Consider the following 21,899-nt stretch of genomic DNA (forward strand, 5'->3'; position numbering starts at 1 on the left):
AGAGTGGACTGTAGACAATCCTGTGCATATGAATAGCTATACATCCTCAGAAGTGGCACCACTAACACATTTATGTATTTCTTATAGAATTCACTTGGGAATCCATCTGATCCAGGCACTTTGCCAACCTGGAGATGGTTTATTGCTTCTTGTACCCTCATAGGCGCATTCAACAGAGAAATCTGTTGTGTTTATATTGAAGTGGCCCAGGTTCTCAAAAAAGGACTGCATTCTTTCTGCACCGTGTTCGCCTTTCTCCGAAGGATATAACTCTCAAAGATATCCCCTAAATCTAACATTTTTCTTCAACTGATAAGTAACCATACCAGCCTTCTCTCTAATAAAGATAATAGATTGGGAAGCTTTCTTCTTCCCAGCCAGATATCTACATGGCTTACCTCCGAATTCAAACAAACAACCTTTGTATAGCAAAGGAGACTTATATGCTATACAAAGCATACCAATCGCCTTCTTCACTATCCTATCTACCTGCGACTCCACTTTCAAGGAGCTATGAACCTGCACTCCAAGGTCTCTTTGTTCAGCAACACTCCCTAGGACCTTACCATTAAGTGTATAAATCCTGCTAAGATTTGCTTTCCCAAAGTGCAGCACCATGCATTTATCTGAATTAAACTCCATCTGCCACTTCTCAGCCCATTGGCCCATCTGGTCAAGATCCGGTTTTAATCTAAGGTAACCTTCTTCGCTGTCCACTACACCTCCAATTTTGGTGTCATCTGCAAACTTACTAACTATACCTCTTATATAAATGATTTGGATGAGAGCATAAATGACAAAAAAGGACCCCGCACCAATCCTTGTGGCACTCCACTGGTCACAGGCCTCCATTCTGAAAAACAACCCTCCACCACCACCCTCTGTCTTCTACCTTTGAGCCAGTTCTGTATCCTAATGGCTATTTCTCCCTGTATTCCGTGAGATCTAACCTTGCTAACCAGTCTCCCATGGGGAACCTTGTCGACCGCCTTACTGAAGTCCACATAAATCACATCTACCGCTCTGCCCTCATCAATCCTCTTTGTTACTTCCTCAAAAAAAACAAGCAAGTTTGTGAGACATGATTTCCCCACACACAAAGCCATGTTAACTATCCCTCATCAGTCCTTGCCTTTCTAAATACATATACATTCTGTCCCTCAGGATTTCCTTCAACTTGCCTACCACTGACATCAGGCTCACTGGTCTATAGTTCTCTGGATTGTCCTTACTACTACTATTAAAGAATGATATCACGTTAGCCAACCTCCAGTCTTCTGCCACCTCACCTGTGACTATCGATGAAACACATATCTCAGTAAGAGGCCCAGCAATCACTTCCCTAACTTCCCGCAGAGTTCTAAGGTACACCTGATCAGGTCCTGAGGATTTATCCACCTTTACCAGTTTCAAGACATCCAGCACTTCCTCCTCTGTAATATGGAAATTTTGCAAGGTATCACCATCTATTTCGCTACTTTCATACCCTTTTCCACAGTAAATACTGATGCAAAATACTTTAGTATGTCCCCCATTTTCTGCAGCTCCACACAAAGGCCGCCTTGCTGATCTTTGAGGGGCCCTATTCTCTCCCTAGTTACCCTTTTGTCCTGAATGTATTTGTAAAAACCCTTTGGATTCTCCTTAATTCCATTTGCCAAAGCTATGTTCCTTTTACCCTCCTGATTTCTCTCTTAAGTATACTCCTACTGCCTTTATACTCTAAGGATTCACTCGATCTATCCTGTCTATACCTTACATATGCTTCCTTCTTCTTAACCAAACCCTCAATTTCTTTAGTCATCCAGCATTCTCTATAACTACCAGCCTTTCCTTTCACCCCAACAGGAACATACTGTCTCTGGATTCTTATCTCATTTCTGAAGGCTTTCCATTTTCCAGCCGCCCCTTTACCTGTGAACATCTGCCCCCAGTCAGCTTTTGAAAGTTCTTGCCTAATACCTAAATCAGTTATCTTTGGCCTTTCTCCAATTTAGAACTTCAACTGTTAGTGATGGAAAAGGATAGACCAGATCTATTTTAAATCTAGTGGAATTATAGTCACTGGCTCCAAAGTGCTCCCCCACTGACACCTCAGTCACCTGCCCTGCCTTATTTCCCAAGAGTAGGTCAAGTTTTGCACCTTCTCTAGTAGGTACATCTACATACTGAATCAGAACATTTTCTTGTACGCACTTAACACTATGGCAGACCAGTCTATGTTTGGAAAGTTAAAATCCTCTACAATAACCACACTATTACTCTTACAGATAGTGGAGATCCCCTTACAAGCTTGTTTCTCAATTTCCTTCTGACTATTAGGGGGTCTATACTACAGTCCCAATAAGGTGATCATCCCTTTACTTGTTTCAGGAGTTCATTTATTTCAGTTAGACCTCAACAAAATTTTGTAAGTAAGTATGTGTAATCGAGAAGTATGAAAAGATGACCTATACAATTTGAAAAGAAAATAATAGACATTTCTACCATAGGCAGCACGGCAGCTCAGTGGTTAGCACTGCTGCCTCACAGTGCCAAGGACCCAGCTTTGATTCCCACCTCAGGCAACTGAGTGTGGAGTTTGCACATTTTCCCTGTGTCTGTGTGGGTTTCCTCTGATTTTCTCCCGCAATCCAAAAAATGTGCAGGTCAGGTGAATTGGCTATGCTAAATTGCCCATAGTGTTATGTTTATTATTAGGGGTAAATATAGGGTAGGGGAACGGGTCTGGGTGGGTGACTCTTCAGAGGGTCACTGTGGATTTGTTGTGCCAAATGGCCTGTTTCCATACTGTAGGGAATCTAACCTTAAAAAAATGCTGCCTTTCTAGTAAGAACATATAAACTAGAATTGGAAAGAAAACTCAACAGTGGCAAATATTTCTTATTCCCAAGGATACAGTGCAGGTTATGCTGTGGGAAGAATTGTTGGGAATAGAAAGTCATTCCAAAGCAGCGATGGAAATAGTTGGGATGTAGCCTTAGGGCTACACCCTCTAACATACACAAGCACAAAGAGACAAGCTACGAAGGTGCAAAAGTTGGTTTAAAGTATTTTAATAACAATAAAGCCAACCATGAATTTTGCATTTTTGGTGCGACAGGTTGCCATTTGATAGTACATGACAAACGCCTGACCACAAGACTAGGGTGTCGAGGATTACAAAAAAACCTGCGATAGAGTCAGAAGTAGGGAAAGGTCAGCTTCACCTTGATAAATTTCTGCCAAGAGCTCTGAACTGAGGAGTTAGGGTTCAGTAACTATTAAGAGTGGTTACTCAATGCAGCAAAAAGTTGAGGTTCAGAAAGGTTCAGCTGTTTTCAACTCAGTGAAGTGGTCTACTCAACAAAGCAGCGCAATTGGGAAGAAAAGCTCACGAGCACCAATTGTTTTGTAGAGAAATGTGATCACATTGGTAATTAAATGCTGCAGTGCTACCTTGTAAATACTGTGGGACTTGGTCTCAGGAAAAGAGATTGAGCAACTGGGTGAGTTGGAACCACCTATTGGAAGCCAGTTGCTATATCCTCAAGAGAGCACCTGGAACCTCTTAGGAAAGCAATAATTTAAGAAATTTCAGTGACTCAGTAATGTTTGATGTCAGTGTTGTGTTGAGAAATTTAGGGGACATCTTCACGATGTCTATTACTTATGTGCAATTTATGGTAGGCTTGACCACAATTTGTTTATTAATTCATGTTCACCTCACCTTAATTATGAATTCGAGAATAGACAGTAAATGCACTGTACTTTGCTAACATTTCAATTTATATTTTTGTTTACTCAAGTAACAGATTTCAGACTTCATTTATTCTATGAAAAGTTACTGGATCATAAAATCAAAAATGGAGAGTTTAGACTGGATCAAAAGGGAAATGGATAAATTGAAGCAACAGAGATTGCAGTGCTGTGTCAGCCAGGTTGTACTCCAACACAATTTGCAATCTTATTGTCCAGCCTATCTCCCACTCAACCATCAGCTCTCTCTTTCAAAGAGTTGGCACAGATACCAAAAACAAACCAGAGGATCACCTTTTAACTTGCAAATTTAAAATCTTGTGATAAACTGCCATTGTCACAATGTAGGAGTGCAGTTTTAGAACAAGTTAATTCGGCATTTTTTTCAGAATTTGGGTATGGAGACCTAAATCTTTAACCCTCAAGGATGTACCCTTGGCTATTACCTATTACCCTTGTTATTTGTAATCTACACTGGTGTCCTTGAATGACATTGTCTGAAGCTATGATGTCACATTTCGCATGCAGACTAACACCATATTCTACAGTACCACCAACTCTGACTGCCTGTGTTGTCACAGTTCTTGTCTAACATTACAGGTAGATGAATAGGATACTAAAAGTTGTTAATGATATATTTGACCATGCAGTGAAGTTTTAAGTCCACATTAAAATCAGTATGCTCTGATTCTTTAGCACAAATGTTGACTTTTTGTGGAGTGATAATATCTAGACTCTGCAAGATTGAGGATTTCTCTCAACTCCTCTAGAAAACATATCTTTGTCAGGCAGCAACCCTATGCTCTCCAACCTATCAGCTATGATTCTATCAAGATCTGAATGGCCTATTCAGGTTTCTATTTCTCATGGTCTCGTCTTTGTAATGGAAGTCCCTCCTCTTTGGATGCATTATCAGAAATCCATTCTGCACCCTTTCTAAACCTCTTGCATCACATCTGAAGTGCACTGTCCAGGATTGAACACAATACTTCATTGGAAGCCAGTCCAAATGTTAGTTGTTAAAAGGAGGGCACTTCAAGATCACCTTTTATCTAGTGGAGTCCCACAGGGATCAGTGCTAAGGCCACAATTATTTATATATTAAATGACAGATGAGATAAGTAAATATACTGTAACCAAGTTTGAAGGTGGCACAATTGGTGGGAAGGCAAGTGGTGAGGGTGACTTGGTCTGTGGTGGAATATAGACATGGCAGTGGGCAAAAAACTTTGCGGATAGAATATAATATCTGAAATTGTAAGGTTGGGCAAGTAGATTCGGTAGTAATTTCCCCATTTTAAATAAAGTACAAAGGCCTTGTGCATAAATCACAAGCAGCTACTCAGCAGATAGTAGGGAAGGTAAATCAAATGAAGCAAAAAAAAAAAAAGATCTTGGTAAAACTATATAAAGAACTAGTTGGACCATATCCAGAATATTGTGAACAGTTTTAGCTCCTTATTGGAGGAAAATATGCTGGCATTAGAGTTAATTAAATTTACATTGACTGTCCTCCTCCTTTTTACCAAAATTCTTCACTTCAAATTTAATGAAAATTTAAATTCAAATTTCATTTCGTTTGCAATGGACTACAAATTCCTCTCATTTCCTCTTGAAGTTGATTACCATCATCTGCAAATTTTTAAATAGGTGCCCTATGAAAAAAATGCAATGCTTCTTGTACTATACCTTGGGAACGTAATTGTTTTTCAGACTGGTGGAAGGTATATAATAAATTTACCAGTTTGTTTCCATGCCATCACTGTCTCTTTTATTCCATAGGCTTCTACTTGAAGAGCCTGCCATGCAGCATGTTATCAAACATTTTTTTTTTCTGGATCTATGAAGACAGTCAGTCAATCTGTTTATATGAATAGCTTAGCACACATTGTAAACTATGGCTCTGTGAATGTTCATGTAAATCCTACATTGGATTCTTCAGTAATGTGAGCAGCACAGAAGATGACACTTCCTTCTTGGATATAGTTAGAGAATTTACCACCAGTGGTTTTGCTTTTACAGCTAAACCTACTGAGGAAAATGATTACATTGGGGGAGGGGGTGGGTGTTGGTGCATGCTGCTGTTTGCCCCCAGGCAAATTTGCACACAATCCCAGAGATGAGGAGGATTCAAAGTATTGAAATTACTCAACAGTTGGATTAGATGGTTGTACGGCAGGTTTTCCTCTAATAGCTGCAGTTCACACTGTGATCATTGTACCATACAAGCTGAAAACATCATGTGGCCATTGCCTACAACTTCCTCTCTTGGCACTGTTGCTCAGCCAAACTGCCATCATTTTAAAATTGCATTATTTAATGCAGACTCATTTTTATTTCCTTGGGAAAACAAGGACCTCATTTTTGTGCTAAATATCAGCAGTTTTAATTATAGATTGCTGCATTATAAGCTGGCTTCAAAAGTTGCAAAATATTCATTAGGTTTCTGACCCAGTTTTATATCAGCCTTATAATACACTAGATAGTTACATACAAATTAGAAATTTAATTTAGGAGACATTTCAATATAACTATTTCATAATGAAAGAAATGACTACACGAGGGTGAAAAAAAATGATGACCAAAAACCACAAAAATGCAAAACGTTGTGCTTTTTAATTCTGTACTTGAGAAAAATTAAACCAATGAACGAATATAAAAAGGTCAAAAATTCCAAACCTAATACAATACTTCATAAAAAGGTCTTCTGCCTTTTGGAGGGGTGGGGGTAACTTTATAAAACAAATCACTGCACAAATACAGAGACAACCTTTTTTATAAAAAAGGTGTTTTGTATTACTATGTACAAATAATTACATCACTAAACCAACACAAAAAACCTGTCAATACAACACAGAAGCACATGGACCACAAACACACTTTATACTGAATATGCAGAAACTGTGAACATACCTGGTCAAATCATATCTGGCATACAACAACAAAAACCAATGGAAACAAAAAAAATGGCAACTTAACTAGCTTATAAGACATATGCTGGAAGTGCATGTAAATGGACATACAAATAGAACATGCCTTAGACGCTCAGTAATAGGCACCTTTTATAACAATGCAAAAAAACTTGTCTATTTAAATAAGCAATAATAGTAGCAGAGATACAAACTCCAACTCAGTTTTAAAGTATCACCACAACTCAAAATACATTTAAGGGAAACTTTTACTCTTTCCAAGGGCAAACATTATTTGGATCCTTTATGTATATCCTGCATATAAATATAATCAAAAGTAAAACACAAACATTATCAGACCAACAGAATGTGTTTGTTAAATCTTTGTTTAAAAACAACTTTTAAATATAGGTATTTATCATGTACAATCCATGGTTCTATTGTAAGATGAGCATTTTAGGGAGGATACATTGGAGTTTAGCCATTAACAATGCAATAAATACATCAAGATCATTAAGCTACAAAGCCATGTAAACATGAAAAGAAATTGCACTATAAAAAGTGAGTTAATATCTAGGCTATACATTAAAAAATTAGCCAAGAATGCATTGCAAATAGTTCAATTTGAAAACCCAATTTACAGGAACAGAGTTCTATCAATTGTATAATTGAACTAGCTGTGAATGTCCATAGTTTAATTGTTAGCGATCAAGGACAATTTGAAAACATGCTATTTATAAATCAGATAACAATTAAAATCCTACCAAATAGGTTTCTTTCTCTTTCCTCCCACCCCGCCACTATTTTTTTCTACTGTTAACAGATGCACTAACTTGAATTATGGTCTGTACAAAAGGACTCATGTTCTAGCTGGTAATTACCTTGTTGACCACCTTTTACTAATCCTTTTTTCCCCCCAAAACACACCTATGTATTCCAAACTAAACAGTGCACAGTACAAGATGTGACTATATATCGGCTGGCTACAATTGACATGATACACAGGCTATAGGTTCATACTCAGAACTATGAATCAGATTCTCTACTAAGCAGAGTTGCTGAAAAGGAAGACAAGTTAATAGCTTTTTAAAAATACAAGTGATATGGCATAAAAGAAGTTAACATATGTATAGATGGTCAACATTTGATGGACATTTAACAGATTTCGCCAGCTTCTACTACATGCCACTTTTATAGAAATCATAAAAGCCCTACAATGTGGAAACCGGTTACTTGGCCCAACAAGTTCACTGTTGTCCATTTCCACCTTGACCTCAAGGCACAAATGAAGAGGTCAGAATAAAAACCACATTTTTGTGACTAGATCACCGGCAATAAATTGGAAAGAAAAATATAATTTGAAAAATGCTGAGTCAAGAAAAAAAAAGGAGGTATTGCAAAAACAAACAAAGAGGAAAATCGCAAATTGCAATTTGTTTCTTTTTGCATCAGGGATGATTTAAGACCAGCAACTGCCTGCTGCTGCAAAGACCTCCACTGTTCTAAATCAAGGGCATCTCATGAATCAACCTAGAGAAAAATGAACCAAAGGCAGTAAAAAGTCAGTGTTTTTGTCTGAAAATAGAGTACTCACAAAAATGGAACAAACATACAGCAATGTTCCTGATAAGTATCATTAACTTCAAGTGACAATGAAGCTCCACGGTGCAACATCTCGGTCAGAAATAGGCTCCTACAAAGTGCACATTGGATTCAGCAAGTTACAACTCAAACTGAGCAAATTTAGAAGCTAATTTAAACAAAATCAAGAGAGACAGAACTGAACATTTCCTAAAGAAACTAGCACCTAACTTTATTACAATACAAATTTTGCAGGGCTTATGAAAAAGAAGATTCTGTAGCTATTCCAAACTTACCTTTATAGCACACTAATAGATACAATTTCTAGTAACTGAAAAAAAAACATCCTTGTAAAGCTATCAAGACTCTACAAGAAGCTCAAGATTTACATAATTCTGAAGCCACAGATTAATCTCGGATTTAAAGGTAGCACATAATAGAATGGGTCTGCAGTGGAGTTTTTTTTTGGGGGGGCGGGGCGAGAGAGAGAGATTGCAGATGTGAATCTTTAAATACAGGGGACAGGCGTGCTGTTGATCTAAATGAATATTAACATCAGCTTTAATGGAGCTTTTCCATCTGCAATATGCATCCACCAGTTTTGTGTGAACAATGGTAAGCATAATTTTCTTGCCCACAAATCTGTATTCAGGAATGACAAGTATTTCAGGCAAAGAACACAATAAGTAATCTTCAATCAAAAACAACTTCCAACATTTAGAAGATTTATGTATCATTCTTCAGCAAAGATAAATCAAAGTCATGCTTTAACAGTACCTAAATAACAAGCTAACCATACATTCCAAAAACTTTAAATGTGTGGTTTAGCGATCAGAGGACACGTGTTATCATTTCCTCCATTCCTATACATTCATTCGCTACCCAGTGGACAGTACATACAGTAGCAGGAATCAATACCCTTTTTAAAAATGTTGTTTAAAAGTTTTAGGATTGACAAGTGAGGGTTGAAACAAAAGCAGTGCATTCTTTACAGTACAGAAGTGGATTTTAAAACAATGCAATTAACAGTCTCAAGATTTCTTTTAATCATAGGTGTAGATAAATTCAATACCCAAATTATCTATGATAAAATATTCAAGAAAAATAAAAAAGTTGTGAAAATACAAATATTGAAAATTTAAGAGATTAAATGATCAGTAATGGGAAGTACATATGGGATTGTTCAAGTGGTCTGAGGATTAGTGATTTATAGGTTTAATCTCAAAGTTCTGATAGAAAGAGTTAAAATGAGATAAGCAGCAGCTCCGACTCCCATTAACAACTATTGAAAAACTATCAAAAGAGCAAATTTACGCTCATGCAAAGAGCGACAAGGCCTGTGCCGGAAGCAACTCTGCATCAAGAACAACCAAATTTCTATTTTCTTACCCTCCTGTGAAAAAATAATTCAAAATCATTTATCCCCAGAGGAAGAGAGACTGCCACATCAACCAAATTTAAAACAAGACATGAAATGCAAGGCAAAGTAAATTGTACATAAACTTAGTTGAACAACATTACAGGATTGTACATTAATCTCATTCTGTAACAACATATCGACAGCACAATCATGCATTGTTATCCAATTCCAACAAATTCCTTCTTGCTTTTACACAAGGTTACATATTTCTGAAAACCACTGAGTAACTAGGCAGCATACTAAGTGGTTTTAAATAAACATGACATTTTTGGCTTCAAGTAGGATTCAAGTTAAACATTGCTATTTAAGTTCCGCTTGGCCTCTAGTTTCCAGCCATAAGACATTTTAGCCAAATTAGAACAAAAGGCACACCTCCCCTCTAAAAGCAAAATCATTTGACCCATTTGCTCTTGTACTCTGATTGTCTGAGTATTGGTGTCTCCTTGCATTTATGTCAACTGGTGGAGCACCCATACCTTCACTTCCAATTGATTCATCCCCTTATGCAAGTTTGGGAATAGCAGCTGTCAAATATTTGTACCAAGATCACCCAGTTTGAGATTGTGCTTCACTTTCCTTAATTCAGTCATATTGAATCCCAAAAGCACATATGGTTTGTACTTCATTGCTTTCAAGCAGAGCCTTTGCTTATTGCCAAAGACAAAGGCAACATCATTTTTCCATAGCCACAAGATTGAAGATAACATCTCAATTTCTTTATTACTGGGGTATGGCTGCTTGTGAAAGTAGTCAAGTAGGAATAGCTTTCTTTCTTCATATGAGCGATCCTCAAAGCCTTTTGGAACTAGCGCCAAGACTGTAGATGGGTCCAGTAATGGTGGAGAATGTGGAGTGTTTGCAGAGTCAGTTAACGCCACAGGGGAGGCATCAAAATTATTTGCTATCACATCAGTTTTTATTCGTTTAGGAGAAGGCAATGCCAAGTCTCTCTTACCCCCATTTGTAAGTTCATTATTGCACTTAGTGGCTGTTTCTGGAAATTCACGCTTTGATTGAACACCACTCTTCGACAAAATATCACTTTGCTTTTTATTAAGGCCTCGACAACGCAACAGATGAAGAGATATTGTTGAAGTTGTCATGCTGTCTGTGTATACACCAAGACAGTGAATGCACTTGAAAGCCGGTATCCTCAGCAGTGGATGAACCATTGATGCTACATGATGATCTTCTTGCAAATGGTTTTCATAGGTTATGCTTGAAAAGTGTTCTGAACAAAAGGGACATTTTGAACTTTGGGGCTCTATTACATTTTCTTCCATATTAATTTCATCTGTTTGCCTGCATACCTCAATTACTAAAGGTGCATGAGGGGTAGACATTTTGTTTGGAATAAGTGTTAAATGGATATCATTAGGACCCATTTTAGCTTCTGGCAATTTAACTGTTAAATTAAAACTACCACCATTTATTTCATGAACAGTTGATACTCCATCTTTAACATTTTCAACAGCTTCAAATCTCAATCCAGCATGCATGGCCTTCACATGTTCTGAAAATTTTGGGAGCTCATGGAATGTCAGAGAGCAGAACAAACAAGTCAGGCCATGCATTAGCAAATGGGACATTAGTACATTTTTATCCATATAACTTCGACAGAAAAGACACTTACTTGTTTGAGCACGCACTCTCTGCAAGTAAGTAGCACAGGCTACAATCTTCTCTGGTTTATCAGAATATTCCTCAATTTTATGTGCTGTTGCAACATGATTATCATAAGCACTCAGTGGCAGCAATGCACTGCACACTGAGCAACTCTTCCACTGTTGAGCCTTGATATTTTGTGTAGTATAGTCGACAGCAGCTGCAGGTTCTGCTGCACTCTGCTTCTGTTCCCCAGTTGCAGACATCACTGCAATTTCAGCAGGCAATCCTTTTGTTTGTTGTTGAGAAACAGAAGCAAGTGTATTTGTTTGGGAAATATTAAGTGGCACTTGCGATGTAGAAAACACCCCAGGTTTGTTACTCAGTATACTACCTGGAGTAACAGGCAAAGAAAACTGAACTGGGGTTAGAGTGTATGCAGGTACACCATTGACATGCTTGTTGCTTTGAATTAAGTGTCTCACTGTCTGGGAATTAGTTGGCAGGGCATTTCTGGGAATATTAGCTCCTGCTGTATGATCCACGGTCAATCCTTGTGGCATCAAAAACGCCTGAGGAAGGACCGGACTTACTGCTCGGATTGTAAGGTTATTCTGAGTGACCTGAAAAGTTGCAGATACAAGGTTAACAGGTGCTGGTTTTGGAAAACCTCCAGGACCAGCAGTGGACACAGTTACTGGAATAACACTGTTTTGCAAAGGAAAAGAACTCATGCTTGGTCTTAATGATCCCAAAGCTACTGGTTTAATATTTTGAGGAAGTGTCAATATATTAACAGCCTGTTGCACAGGTGATCTCACACAGGAAGTTGATGGTATAGGTAAGGTAATATTTGCTGTTGATGCCACACTTGGAAATATTGATCCAACTGGTCTGATACTTTGTGCTGGTGCAGCCGATTTAACACAGGAAAGCACATGTCCTGTTAATTTGGGATTAAGTGGTGGTACTGGTGATCTCACACTCGGGAGTACTGGCAGAGAAACATTGCTCCCCTGAGCCTTAGGAGCAATGTGCAGCCTAGGGCTTAGCTCAGTTATGTGCCCAATTGTAGCTTTTACAGGACCTACCACTTCTTTATGTCTATCCAGGATATGATATAGAAAGGCATCATAGGTGACCATTTTCATTTGGCATCCTTTACAAAAATACTTATATACAGAAAGTAATAACGGTTCCTCCACCTGACCAATGTAATTATTTAATAAATTGCCAAAGTGCGAAAGAAAAACATGTTTCTTCATGGCATACAATGACACCTCTTTGTATGAGCACACCCTGCAAAAATAAACAGGCTGGACTAGGTTTGATATTTTACCCTGAAACATTTTGGGTTGAATCGGTCTTATTTGATCTGTATTCACATGGTTGGCAGTGTTGTACACTTTCCGAGAATCAGAATGAAATATTTTAACATGTTTTTTCATACTTTTCTGATGAGAGATAAATGTGCAATTAGGACAACTAGTCATCAGTTCTACATCCATCTCATCCTCATGGGAACATCGCATATGACTTTTATAAGCAGAAATAAATTTTGTTGAAAAATTGCATAGACTGCAGCAATATGGTTTTGTTCGGTAAGCCTGCAAACAAGAATAAAGACATTTTTAAAAATAGAATAGAAATTAGAGAGATTTACATAGCACTTTACAGCCAAAGGTAGAGAGTTGCTTTGAACTGACCGGTGAAGTACGTAGTGATTTCTTCTACAGCGCAATAGTCAAGTTCCTGTGACCTTGCACCATACAAGAATCACAATTCAAATAAAATATTGGCAATGCAACTGTGCTATAGCCAACACACATTTTTTAAAAAAGTATGCGCTTTAGAAACAGTATCCCCTACTCAATCACATTACAGCGAATTTGCATTGTTAAAAATGCATGCTATAGCAGAACAACCTGTACTTTACAAGTGCAGTTATGTTTTATGCAGCAAACAAATAGCCAAATTATACACATGGTTTAAAAGTAGTAACTTGATTTTTTTTGAATTTCAATAAGTTTTAGTAAAAGAAATGTTGATTAAGACATCAGGAAAAAAAAAGATTAAATCTTTAGTGTTAATACTTCATTAACAAGATATGTTAACACAATCTTTTCATACTTAATCTATCCAAATAATAGTCCAATATAACATTTCTGATGTGACTTTCTACTAAAAGTAAAGACTTTTTGTCTAACAAGGTTTTGGGATTTGAACCCAGACCTTCTATCCCAAGAGACAGGGATACTATGACAAGACCGCAAATCCGTTTTTTTTTAAATATAAAGTCAACTATTCAGACAAAGATTGCATACCTGTTCTTCAAGCATTGCTATTTTGACATGATACATACAGAGTCATACAGAATGGAGACAGGCCCTTTGGTCCAATTTGTTCATGTCAACCACTTCCAAAACCAAAATAGTCCCACTTGCTTGAACTTGGTCCACATCCCTCCAAACCTCTTATTCATGTACTTATCCAAATGTCTTTTAAATGTTATGTTATAACTGTACCTGCATCCACCACTTCCTCTGGCAGTTCATTCTACATATGATCTACCCTCTAAAAACAGATGCCCCGCATGTCCTTGTTAAATCTTTCTCCTCTCACCTTAAAAATATGCCCCCTCAGCATAGAGAAAAGACCCTTGCTACACACCTTATTCACCTCACTCAATTTCATAAATCTCTATAAAAGGTCACCTCTCAACCTCCTGCACTACAGTGAAAGTAGTCCCAGCCTATTCAGCTTCAGTTTATAACTCAAACCTTCTATTCCCAGCAACACCTTAGTAAATCTCTACTGAACCATCTGCAATTTAATGATATTCTTCCTAGAGAAGGGTGATCAGAGTTATACTCAAGAGTCTGAGCAATGAAAATAAGTGTGCTAAATGCCTTTAACTACCCTGTCTATATAGAGTCCTAGAGATGCACAGCACAGAAAATGGCTCTTCAGTCCAACTCATCCATGCTGGCCAAATATCCTAAAACCAATCTAGCCCCATTTGCCAGCACTTGGCCCATATTCCTCTAAACCCTTCCTATTCATATACCCACCCAGACGCCTTTAAAATGGTGTAATTGTACCAGTCTCCACCACTTCCTCTGGCAGCTCATTCCATACACACCAGCCTCTGCGTGAAAAGGTTGCCCCTAAGATCTCTTTTAAAACTTCTCCCCTCTCACCCTAAACTTATGACCCCCTTGTTCTTAACTCCTCCACCCCAAGGAAAGACCTTGTTTATTTTCCCTATCCATGCCCCTCATGATTTTATAAACCTCTATAAAAGATCACCCCTCAGTCTCTGACACTCCAGGGAAAACAGCCCCAGCCTATTCAACCTCTCCCTCCAACATCCTGGTAAACCTTTTCTGAACCCTTTCAAGTTTTACAACATCCTTCCTATAGGAGGGAGACCAGAATTGCATGCAATATTCTAAAAGTGGCCTAACCAACATCCTATACAGCCTCAACATGACCTCCAAACTTCTCTAGTCAATGCTCTGACCCATAAAGGAAAGCATACCAAACGCTGTCTTCACTATGCTTTCTACCTGCAACTCTAGTGCGATGAAATTTTCAGAGTCGTATGTATCTGAAGTCCTGAGATATCAATTGACAGGATAAACGTTGATAATGGATTCAAGGTTTACTGAACATACCCCAAACTCAAAGCAGGTTGCACCTGTTATCTTTGTTAGAGGCATAATCCAGCAAAAAATTTGCATTAACAAATGTAAGGATTCATTTCACATGCATGCATTAAAATTCAAGGAAATACTTGGGATTACCTTCGACCTTTTGACTGGCTGCCATACTGAAACGTCATTCCACGTTGTGTTTTTTATGTAGTATTCCCCTGGATTATAACTTTTAAATTCCTGAAAGCATATAAACATTTTCATTTGTCACAAATTTACATAAGATAAAAAGGTTACCAAAAATAATATTTTTTAATATACATTAAAAGGGAAGACCATGGGTAGCATGGTGGCTCAGTGGTTAGCACTGCTACCTCACAGCACCAGGGACACTGGTTTGATTCCTGACTCAGGCAACTATCTATATGGAGTTTGCACGTTCTCCCTGTGTCTGCGCGTTTCCTCCGGGTGCTCTGGTTTCCTCCCAGAATCCAAAGATGTGCAGGTCAGGTGAACCGGCCATGCTAAATTGCCCATTGGGTTAGGTGCATTAGTCAGGGGTAAATATAGGGTAGGGGAATGGGTCTGAGTGGGTTACTCTTCAGAGGGTCAGAGTGGACATGTTGGGCTGAAAGGCCTGTTTCCATACAGTAGGGAAGCTAATCTAAGACCAGTAAATTGATAACTCACAGCAAGCATAACATATCTCCAAACAATTTTTGACATGGCATTCAGCAATATTCTGGACCAGCTGCAGACATCAGGAAATGAACACATTCAGCAGAAATGAAAGTGGTACCTTACTTCAGATAACCAGCTCATAATATTAGCAATTACTATACAAAGTCAATATTATTTGAGTCAATTGCTCACATATCAAGAACATGGATGAATCTTAGACATTTATATCTGAACCACAGCAGTACTACAAGGGATGCACAAAAGTTACAGCAGTCAATTTTCTGAAATTCAGACCAGACAGAATTACAGCAAGATCGGTGAAGATCTGATAAATTAGAAAGTATTAAAATTAGTAACCATCTAAGTTCCACAAAACGTACAATGGAATATATGTTTTACACCAATATTGTCCTACCACCACCTTCCCCCAATCATGATTTAGATGGGGCAATTTATATTTTTTTAGTAAAACACCTTAAGGGAGCAGCTTTCAGAAGTCATGGGTTTTCATATACTTCAGGAGGGTTTACACAAACAAGATAAACAGCTATTATGTTAAACACAAGGAAAACACCCATTGCTTGGAGAACACACACATGCGCGAGGGCAGGAAATGGCAAAGCTAGATTTCCTTGGGGTAAGGAGTTTAAATGATAGTCCCAGACCAGACCTGAGAAGGTTGTTTGAAGCAGAGAACATTTAACCTCAGGTAAATGAAAGCTCCAGGAAAAAGGATCTCAGATTTCCCATACTGGATTCTGAAGTCAAAATTAATTTAAGCCTGCTTGTGGTGGTAGAAAAACATTTTTCTCTGGTGAGTGTACCTAAAAATACCCCTTGTACAGTGTTAGCAAGAGCGTGAGCATCAGAGGAGCAGGAAAATGTATGTTTCGGGCAGAAGCCCTTCCTGATGAAGGGCTCCTGCCCGAAATTTAGATTTTCCTGTTCCTTGGATGCTGCCTGACCTGCTGTCCCTTTCCAGCATCACTCTAATCTGGAGTCTGATCTCCAGCATCAGCAGTCCTCACTTCCGCCTATTATCAAGAGAGTGTGCTAATGAGACTATACTTTGACCACATGCTTCAAAAGGTATTTTAAGGTGAACAAAGTGCAAACAGTTTGGTTTATCCTATTTTATTTTTATTTTATTCCAAAGTAAAATAATTTTATTTCTAAAACTAAATCTGCAACATTGTGTTTTGTTTTAGTAAGACCACATCAGCAAAACAAAACATGACCCATCAAGCCAGATTTCAATCTGGAATCCGACTTGACCAGTATCATCATCAACTGGGATATCACATCACAACAAATCAATGTTCTGATGAAGTAGATCATTCAGCCCTTTGAGTCTTCTCTATCATTTGATAATGTCACGGGAGCTGAACTAATCAAAAGGTCTTAACTCTTTCTCTCCTGTCAATCAATCAATAACCTATCCAACTCAATAACCTATCCAACAGGAAAAGGGACATTTTGAGACTCACCCCTGAAGGCAGCAGTCTTGATGTTGTTGACCAGTCCAGCTGCCTGGGTGGGAATGGGGGTTGGGGTGAACTCGCACAGTGTGCCGCTGCTTATCTCCTGAATAGGGAGCTTGACTTCGCAAGTGCTGGCTGTGTCAATCCCATTCAACTGATGAAGGTGGAGGTGGGGCAGGGGCTGGGTGGGAGGCTTCAGCATTGCTACAGGTCCCTTACACACGAGCGTGTGTTTGCTTAGAAACAAACCCTGAGGCAGAGAGATAGAGCAAGGCAGGCAGAGTGAGGAAAAAAGGAAACTTCAGAAAACTCGAGCTCCACAGGAGAGGCATTGAATCAATTATCCGAACGAAATACTGCCCACTTATCTTCAGATAAATCGAGGTTCCTGTGTACACACACAGTACTGATAGGCAGTGAGTTCCAAGACAGTGAGTTGACGCCATAACAAAGCAGCAATATAAACATACAAAACACATTAACAATACAAGTAGACCATTTTATCTCTTCAGCCTTCACTGCCATTCAGTAAAATCATGGCTATTGGTTTGCATTTCAACTGCTGCTCTCATTCAGCCTAATAATCCTTGATTCCCTTTCCAAAAATAATCCATCCACCTCAGTCTTAAAAATATTCAGCGATTCTGTCTGCACTACCTTCTGATGTGGACACTTCCAAAGTGTCTCAGGCTCCTGAGAGGAAAAAAACCTCTACTTACACAACCCCAAATTTGTACAAACAATGGTCCCTTGATCTGGACTGACATACAATAGGAAACACCCTTTCCACACCCACCTTATCAACAATCTATGTTCAGGATCTGAATGCTATACTTCAAATCAAGTTATTATTTGCTTAACTCCAGTGAAAACAAGACTACTTATCCTCATAGGTCAAACCAAATCATTCCGAAAGAGACTAAAACTGCACATAGTATTTAAAATAGGGCACTGGTAAGACTGAAATGAAAAACAAATTAAGCACAAGCTAGTGTGATAAAAAGGACAGCATTCCACTTGTCTTAGTTATTTGCTGTCCATTCATAGTGACTAATGCACTAGAACAGAGTTCTCAATGCACCTCAATTCCATAGCTGTTACAAGTCATGAGTAATTCACATTTTGCCATACAATACTTCCTCTCCAGATGTTTCCCAACTCATTTAACTTATCTCCATCTGTATTATGTCCTTTACACAGCATACTCTTCTACCCATCTTGTTGTGCGAAAATTTAGCTACCAAGCTTTCATTCCATTCATCCAGCTCTGATATAAACCGTAAAAGTTGATAACCCAGCATAGACACCTGTGGGATTCCACTCATCACACCTGCCTAGCTTTTTCTCCCCGATGCTACAAAGTTACTCTCTACATTATTACCTTATTTTGCTTGGTAAATCATGTGGCACCTTCTCAAATGCCTTTCAGAAATTCAAATAGAGTATGCCAACAGTAGTGTTCTTAAATCTTTTCACTGTAGGGATGAATTTCAAGAAAAAAAATCCGAAGTAATAGATTGTTAATTTTAGTAAACAAATAATTCTGGATGTAGGTTTGCTCACTCCAGAACTTCAACCAGAATTACAAATCTTTTCAAAACTTGCAAAGAAATAACAAAATTTGCTATTTAACAAGTGCCAAGCAGAAGTAACCCCCTAAAAGCTATTTTGTTAGGAAGCAGAGCTAGAGACAGACTAGGACCCACATCCTGGTCACTGTAGGGAACAGGACCAGGGTCAAGGTAAATAGTTGAATTTAACTAACATTGACCTTGCATTTCTAGTGATACACATTGTGACTGGCTAGGGTGAAGCAAAGACTGAAGATTTCTGCAATTAAGTTTCCCAAGAAAATACTCATGTCCCTACCCAGTGTGAGGCTAGGGTTTTTAAACTGCTTGGAGCAGGCTTGATCTCACATTCCCTCAACCTCAATCTCACTTCCTCATCCTCACAATTATTCACATACAGACACACATGCAAAGAGAGACCATCACTTATGCACAGACAAACTGAAACTCATTGAGCCTTGTTGCCCTGCCTTCTTGGCACTTGCACATGCTTCTCTTCACTACATGCTATTGCTTTAGAAACAAAAACCTGGTCACTGCCGCTTGCTTTTCCACTGTACCCTGTGTCCAACCACAGGCTGCTTTTTCCTGGGTGTCTTCTGATGATTTACAAGTGAGCATATCTTCTAGCACATACAGGTGAGAAACAGCCTATGACTGGACAAACAACTCTACAAGGCCCAGCAAACCATAGATACATCCTTTGCTGACCAAATGTTGGCTGTTCACCAAGTCAGGTCTATAGGCACTGCATACTACTCCTTTCAAGAACTCTGTCAAATCAGATAAATAAGATTTCATTGCCAATAAACCGTGTTGACTCTTCCTGACTTAAAAAAACCTCAATGAGGTTACGGCTGTACACAATGATTGATTTAACATCTCCTGTGACAGAAAAAGCTAACTTATCTATATAGGTTCCTGCTTTCTGCCCTCCTTCTTGAGAAGAATTATATTGTCACTTTCCAGTCTGGTGGAAAAGAGGAAGTTTTGAAAACTCCAATGCATCTATTACCTTATTAACCACCTCAAAGCCTTAGGAAGTCCATCAGGATTCAGGCATTTGCCAGTCACCAACTCCACCTGTTTGTTCTGTACTACTTCCATTGTAAGTTATCAACTTCCAATCTTCCTTCCCCACCTTCTGATTTACAGAAATTACTCTAAGCACAGAATCAAAAGATTTGTCAATGTTTACTGAAACTTCCTCATTAGCTACTATTAACTCCTTACTATCTCATTCCAGAGAACCAATACTCCCTTTTACTTATATTTTTGTATTTTAAAATACCTGTTGAAACTCTAGCTATACTTTTTTTTTTAAAAACACACTTCCAGCCAGCTTCCCCTCATGCTCTGAAGTTTAGTCATTCTCTGTGGATCTTTTTTATTTTGTTCAAACATCAGACCTGCCAATCACCTTTGCAATCTACATGCTTTTTCTTTAAGTTTGAGATGATCCTTAACTTCCTTAGGTGAGCCACAGGTGGTGGGTCCTCCCCTTAGACTTTTTCTGTGAAAAATGTACTTAGGCTGGATATTGAAATATGTGTTAAACATCTACGATTTCTGATGATCAAATCTAGCCCACAATGCAGTTCAGCTAGCTCAACTTTTGTGTGTAAATAGTTACCATTATTTAAATTACTAACTTTGGATCCAATCTCTTTCGTTTCATTGTAAAGATTGTAAGATTCAATTATATTGTGTCGTTGCTACCCAAAGTGCCTTTACTCCAAGATCATTAATGCTGTCACATTACACAGTACCAAATCTAACTAAACCACTGCCTGATAGCTTCTTACAGTAACATCCTAAAACCAATTTCAAAGATCATCCATGAGCACTGGCAATTTTCTAGTTTATTACAGTTTAAAAATTATTGCCAATCCTTGATCACAAGCATCTAGCACACCTTTTTAGATATTCAGTTCTACATTGTGATTATTAGGGGGCCTGTAGGGCACTCAGACTAGTCCTCCTCCCAATCCCGATAGATTCTACATTCTGCTCTTCTGAACAAAGGTGAGGATGGTATGTGGCTTGGAGGGGGAACAAGTTTCTGTGTGTCTGTTGCAATGCTACTTTGAATTCTAATGCAATTATATATCTCAAGATCATCAACTTTTCTCTACTTTTATATTCTAGCCCCCTTGCAATAATCAACATCCCATTTACCTCCCTATTCATTTTCTGTACATGCAAACTCTCATTTTATGATTCATCCCATCTTTGCAGCTGATGAATAAAATTTAAAATTTTATTCAAAAACCCAGTAATTGAATGACAGTTTCTGCAATGGTGGCTATTAAACCAATCAAATGCTGTAAAGACCCATTTGGTTCACTTTCAGAGAGAAATCTGTTGTCCAACTCAGTCTTTGAAGGAATAATATACATGTGATTACAGATGCACAGCAATGTGTTAACGCTTAATGGCCCTCCATAATATCCCAGCAAGCTATTCTATCCAAGGGCAGTTAAGATTCCGTAATGCTGGCCTTACGCGGAGTCTTGATCCCTTGAAAAAAAAAGGGGAAAAACAAAACAACGCATCAGAACTCCCACATCACTCTGCAACTCAGTGTTAGAACATAGAACATAGAAGAATACAGCGCAGTACAGGCCCTTCGGCCCTCGATGTTGCGCCGATCCAAGCCCACCTAACCTACACTAGCCCACTATCCTCCATATGCCTATCCAATGCCCGCTTAAATGCCCATAAATGAGGGAGTGTCCACCACTGCTACTGGCAGGGCATTCCATGAACTCGCTGAGTAAAGAACCTACCCCTAACATCTGTCCTATACCTACCACCCCTTAATTTAAAGCTATGCCCCCTTGTAATAGCTGACTCCATACGTGGAAAAAGATTCTCACTGTCGACCCTATCTAAACCCCTAATCATCTTGTACACCTCTATCAAGTAACCCCTACACCTTCTTTTCTCCAATGAAAACAACCCCAAGTGCCTCAGCCTGTCCTCATATGTTCTTTCTACCATACCAGGAAACATACTGGTAAACCTCCTCTGCACCCGTTCCAGTGCCACCACATCCTTCCTATAGTATGGCGACCAAAACTGCACACAATACTCCAGATGCGGCCACACCAGAGTCCTATACAACTGCAACATGACCTCAGTACTCAATTCCTCTACCAATAAAAGCCAGTACGCCATAGGCCTTCCTCACCGTACTATTTACCTGGGTGGCAACTTTCAAAGATCTGTGTACATGGACACCAAAATCCCTCTGC

General features: G+C 38.7%; 1 protein-coding gene across 6 annotated transcripts in view; it reads right to left on the bottom strand.

Moving 5' to 3' along the window:
- Positions 1-6,335: 6,335 nt before the first annotated feature.
- The window catches only part of LOC122564354 (activity-dependent neuroprotector homeobox protein 2-like), a 41,681-nt gene continuing 26,117 nt past the window's right edge, over positions 6,336-21,899 (bottom strand). For all 6 annotated transcript variants that reach the window (XM_043719108.1, XM_043719105.1, XM_043719104.1 and 3 more), the window contains 2 exons: positions 15,060-15,149; positions 6,336-12,860 (listed from right to left, as the gene is read on the bottom strand). In XM_043719108.1, the coding sequence (XP_043575043.1) occupies positions 10,176-12,785 (2,610 nt within the window). In that variant the 5' untranslated portion in view covers positions 12,786-12,860; positions 15,060-15,149 and the 3' untranslated portion in view covers positions 6,336-10,175. The remainder of the gene's footprint in view (positions 12,861-15,059; positions 15,150-21,899) is intronic.

Source organism: Chiloscyllium plagiosum, chromosome 29 (assembly GCF_004010195.1).
Source record: "Chiloscyllium plagiosum isolate BGI_BamShark_2017 chromosome 29, ASM401019v2, whole genome shotgun sequence".
Taxonomy (NCBI): Eukaryota; Metazoa; Chordata; class Chondrichthyes; order Orectolobiformes; family Hemiscylliidae; genus Chiloscyllium; species Chiloscyllium plagiosum.